This window comes from Terrapene carolina, unplaced genomic scaffold, assembly GCF_002925995.2.
Source record: "Terrapene carolina triunguis isolate 2854851 unplaced genomic scaffold, T_m_triunguis-2.0 Scaffold487, whole genome shotgun sequence".
In the NCBI taxonomy this organism is placed as follows: Eukaryota; Metazoa; Chordata; order Testudines; family Emydidae; genus Terrapene; species Terrapene triunguis.
In genome coordinates, this window is record NW_020664838.1 from 123,091 (window position 1) to 127,957 (window position 4,867).

Consider the following 4,867-nt stretch of genomic DNA (forward strand, 5'->3'; position numbering starts at 1 on the left):
GTAGAGAAAACTCACCCTTTCCATATTATTATGTATTCAGTTCAGTGCAGATTCTCACAGAGGACGCGCACACACCATGCTTTCTTTCGGAAATGTTACCCTTGTACTTACTTGTTTTGTTGCTCCCTTAACTTAAAATAAAGGCCATTGTGATGGAAATCACGTTTTTCCTCCACATGCATGGATACCAACCAGTAGACAGTCTCTACAACAACCCAACAGAGGACATAAAGGGCTGCAGAGGATCAGGAGGGTGTGCAAACTCCCTTTGCTTCAGCCAGAGAAATCCCACACTTCATACTTGCAACTGCATAACGAAACCAAACCCACTACAAAGCAGAGGGAGATAGATTTGATGCCCCCCTCTTCTCTCCCAATACAAATAGCTCTGTGCTTTCAAAGCACATCACATATATTCACACATGTAAAACAGGTGCCTCCCGGAATTTTGCTGGGGTAATTAATTAAAGCCCTGATCTCAGTTGGGGCTTGCAGGGCTCGTTGGAATACAAACAAATTAATAATAATAACAACAATAATGAACAATACTACCATGGGCTCTGTGAAATTACATTGCAATGGGATGGGAATTGAATTCACCTGTTTCCACTCCCCATCACTAAACCAGTACTGAGTTAAAATTGATGAGCAGTTTCTTCATTGCTTTCCTCAGGGCGTCCTTCACCTCCGTGTTCCTCAGGCTGTAGATGAGGGGGTTCAACATGGGGATCACCAGCGTGTAAAACACTGAGGCCACTTTGTCCGTGTCCATGGAATAGCTTAAGGTGGGACGTAAATACATGAAGAGGAGAGAGCAAAAAAACAGGACCACCGCGGTCAAGTGGAAAGTGCAGGTGGAGAAGGCTTTGCGCCGCCCCTCAGCGGAGCGGATGTGCAGGATGGTGGAGGTGATATAGAAATAGGAGAGGAGGACAGTCACAAGGCTACTCACTCCAGTGCAGAACATGAAAGCAAACATCAGAATCTCATTGATGCGGGTGTCAGAACAGGAGAGTGCCAGCAGTGGGGGGATGTCACAGAAGAAATGATTGATGATGTTGGAGCTGCAGAATGACAGCCGAAATGTAAAACACGTTTGTATCATAGAATCCACAAACCCCACAGCGTACACCCCAGCCACCAGCTGTTTACAAAGCTGCCTGGACATGGTGACCGTATAGAGCAGTGGGTTACAGATGGCCACATAACGGTCATACGCCATCAGAGCCAGCAAGAAGCACTCAACATCTGCAAAAACGACAGAGAGATACAGTTGCACAGCACAGGCAGTGTAAGAAATGCTTTTCCTCTCGGCTAAGAAATTCAGCAGCATCTTAGGGGAAATTAGCGAGGAATAGCAGAGGTCACAGAAAGACAAATTACTGAGGAAAAAGTACATGGGGGTGTGGAGTCGTGGGTCAATCGTGATTAACAAGAATACCCCCCCATTTCCCACCAGGGTGATACCATAAATCAGTAGGAACACCCCAAACAGTGGGACCTGCAGCTCCGGACGATCTGTCAGTCCTGAGAGAATGAACTCAGTCGCCTCCGAGTGATTTCCCTTTTCCATCTCCTCTGAACAGAGATCAAGCAGCTGCAGAGATGTGGGCAGGTGGATGGTGCGGAAAACCTGTCTCTTCTCTGTAATGAAGTAAGTGAAGATAAATGGAGATCAGTTTCTCAATGGACATCAGTACCCGCTCAGGGAAGGGCTTAATCCACAGAGCCAGATGTTCACAGCTGGTCATTCCAGGTGTTCGATAACATGCACACACTGTGCAAATACAATGACACGGAGGTTAATCATGCCCCACACACAAACAGTCGTGTTCACTAATCCGAACAAAAAACAGTGACTGCTGTGAGAGAATCAGTCTGAAGAGTTTATTCCTTAGCTAAAGAAGGGGTGAGAGTAAAGGAGTCTCAATCTTTCTAGTCTCTTTGGGCAAGGGGAGCTCTGTGGCTTGGCATGTCAGTTTGGGGTAAAGCTCCCTTACTGTGCTAATTAAGCTTTTTGGCATTTACTTTAGCCTGTATGAAAACCCAGAGACATAATGGAAAGCACTGGCTTCAGTGACTATGTAATTGCCTATATTTCCAACCAAGGAGGTCACTCCTGTAGCTGAAGAGGTAGGAGTTGGGGCTGAGGCTTTTAGTGCTGGAGGTCTTGAATTCAATACCTGCTGATCACCATGATGTCTGTATGTGTGTGTGTGACTGTAATTCAGGATATTAGCACGTACCTGCTGAGAAGAGAGAGATGTGGTGGCGTTTCCCCAGCGACAGAATTGCCAGTTTGGAGCATTCGGGAAGTTTTATACTGAGATGTGTGATCTGTGGGACATGATTCCTGCAGCAACTGGGAATACCTGAGCTCAGAGAGCCATAACACCTAATTAATGCATTCAGTGAACCAAAGCCACCTTCGGTGTAATTCATGCCCTGGGGATTAATTAGTCCCACTCTTTCCTACTGTGTTATTAAATGATGCAATTTCTACCAGAGTTACAGAGTATGAGGTTAGGGGTATATTTCATCTTGCTGTTTTCAGTGCAAACCGGGTACTGTGTAGAGCTGATCCACAAAGGGGGGTTGTTTGTGGAGACCAAAATCTTTTTGCTTGGAAATACCACAGGGGTGCATTCAGATACCACACAGCACCAATCTCTTCCATGTTCCAGGCTCCCAGGCTGGACTACATCCCTCATGATGCATGATGGTCTCTCCTCTTGCTGAACTGCCCTGGAACATCACCAGAGTCCCACAGTCATGGTTTAGGGAGCAGGGGAGTTTGGTATTTTGAAAGGAAAGGTTATAATTTCCAGGTAAAAGATAATTTCATGGAAAAGCTAATTTCCCATCAAAAAATCTTCTCAAGAAAAATTTTCAACCAGCCTTAGCAACAAATTTGGAATCAAAGGAACAGAAAGTTAGATACAGGTGAAACGTACTAATTGTTTGCAGCTGTAGCTGATATCTTCTGAGTCATTCCTGGTTTCAGAATCACCTCATTGTCCTGGCCCCAATAGGTGGAATGTAAAACCTGTAAAACATGTAAGAGTGTCCCAGATTATCTAACTATTTATAGCATGCCAATCACCATGGTATCATACGTCCTTCCCTTGCTAGGTCACTCCCCAAAGTAGGAAGGATAGGTTTACTCATTGTGCATGATGGAGACCACATGATGACCAGAGGAGCTCAGGAGGAGACCACAGCGTGCTACGGACTTCTGCAGTTCACAAAACTATCTCTCTTGCACGCCTATTACCTGCACACAGAGCTCAGCTTTAAGATGCTAAATAAATCTATGAGTCAACTAGAAATAGCCATGCTCTCGTCGTAAATATTAATACAATATATTTGATAATGTACAGTAACTCTCCACTTAACGTCCTCTTGCTTAATGTTGTTTCGATCTTATGTCCCTGCTCCATTACAGAATGTGCTCGTTTAAAGTTGTGCAATGCTCCGCTATAACATCATTTGGCTGCCTGCTTTGTCCACAGCTAGCAGACCCCCATCAGCTCCCCTATGCCCTTCCAGCGCCTCCCGCTGGCGGACCCCACAGATCAGCGCCTTCGACCCGCTCCCCCCACCTCGTGCCCATGGCCATCAGCAGGTTTGCAGCATTCTTGAGGCAGGGGAAGGATCAAGAAGGCAGCGTGCAGAGTAAATTGGGAGGAGGTGGGGGGGAGAAGAGGTGGGTTAAGGGTGGGGTGTTGGGGGAAGGGGTGGAATGGGCAGGCCAAGTGTTGAGCCCCCCGCCCCTGGGGCTTCCACAGTAGGGGAAGCTGCCACTGCTGCTGTGCAATGTGCTTCTCCTACGTATGGCAAATTCAGCCTCCTTGCCTGCCTCATTGTCTGCAGTGCCACTGGGCTGTGACTGTGTGGAGTAAGGCGGGGGCACCTTCCATTGCTTCGTACTCAGCAATGATGTCCCCAATACTTCATACTCAGCAATAATGATTGTAGTATTAAATTGTTTCTTTAACAGTGTTTTAAAAACTTATACCTGTATTAAATTGCTTGTTTAAAATTATTTAAAATGTATATAATGCCTTTTGTCTGTCAAAAAAAAAATTCCCTGGAACCTAACCCCCCCATTTACATTAATTCTTATGGAGAAATTGGATTCGCTTAACATCGTTTCACTTAAAGTCGCATTTTTCAGGAACATAACTACAACCTTTAGTGAGGAGTAACTGTATGTGAAGATTACACTCTATCAGGTTATTAATACATGTTCCAAACTGAGGCTGGCAAGCTGGTCTATCTTAAACAAAGAAATGTGTGCTCTGCTTAATTTTGTATCTAAACAGTAACCAGAGTCATCAAGCAGGAAGGGAAACAAAGGAAGCCCCAAAAGGTTAGGAAAAAGCAGTAGGGAACATCCTTCTACATAGACATTTTGTCTTCCAGTAACCAGGTGGAAATGTTTCTCAAAGGCGGGATAGGACTATAAAAAGAAGGAACAGACATCCCAAGGCACCGCTTTCTCTCTCTCTGCCTCTGCCCATTGATTCACTGCATCTGAAGGGATAAAGGAAGCAGTCCTTGGACTTGGGGAGGGGTCCAGACCTAAGAAGTTTGGTCAGTAAGACTGCTGAAAGCATGTCGAGAGGAAACTTTTGCTTTGAATTTCACATCATTTGTTAACTTAGGCACAAGTTGCATTCTAGCTTGATTTTTCTTGTAACCATCTCTGACTTCTATGCCTCGTTATCTGCACTCACTTAAAATCTATCTTTGTAGTCAATAAACTTTGTTTTATTGTTTTATCTAAACCACTGTGTTTAAATAGAAGTGTCTGAGAAACTAAGTTGCATGCATGTTAGTGCTGTTAAAGAAATAATGGACAATG

At 44.8% G+C, this 4,867-nt stretch overlaps 1 protein-coding gene across 1 annotated transcript; it reads right to left on the bottom strand.

Moving 5' to 3' along the window:
• Positions 1-619: 619 nt before the first annotated feature.
• Positions 620-1,582, bottom strand: LOC112122627 (olfactory receptor-like protein OLF1). Its single transcript, XM_024221379.1, has one exon. The coding sequence runs from the start codon at positions 1,571-1,573 to the stop codon at positions 620-622; it is 954 nt and encodes a 317-aa protein (XP_024077147.1). The 5' UTR covers positions 1,574-1,582.
• Between the last annotated feature and the right edge of the window lie 3,285 nt (positions 1,583-4,867).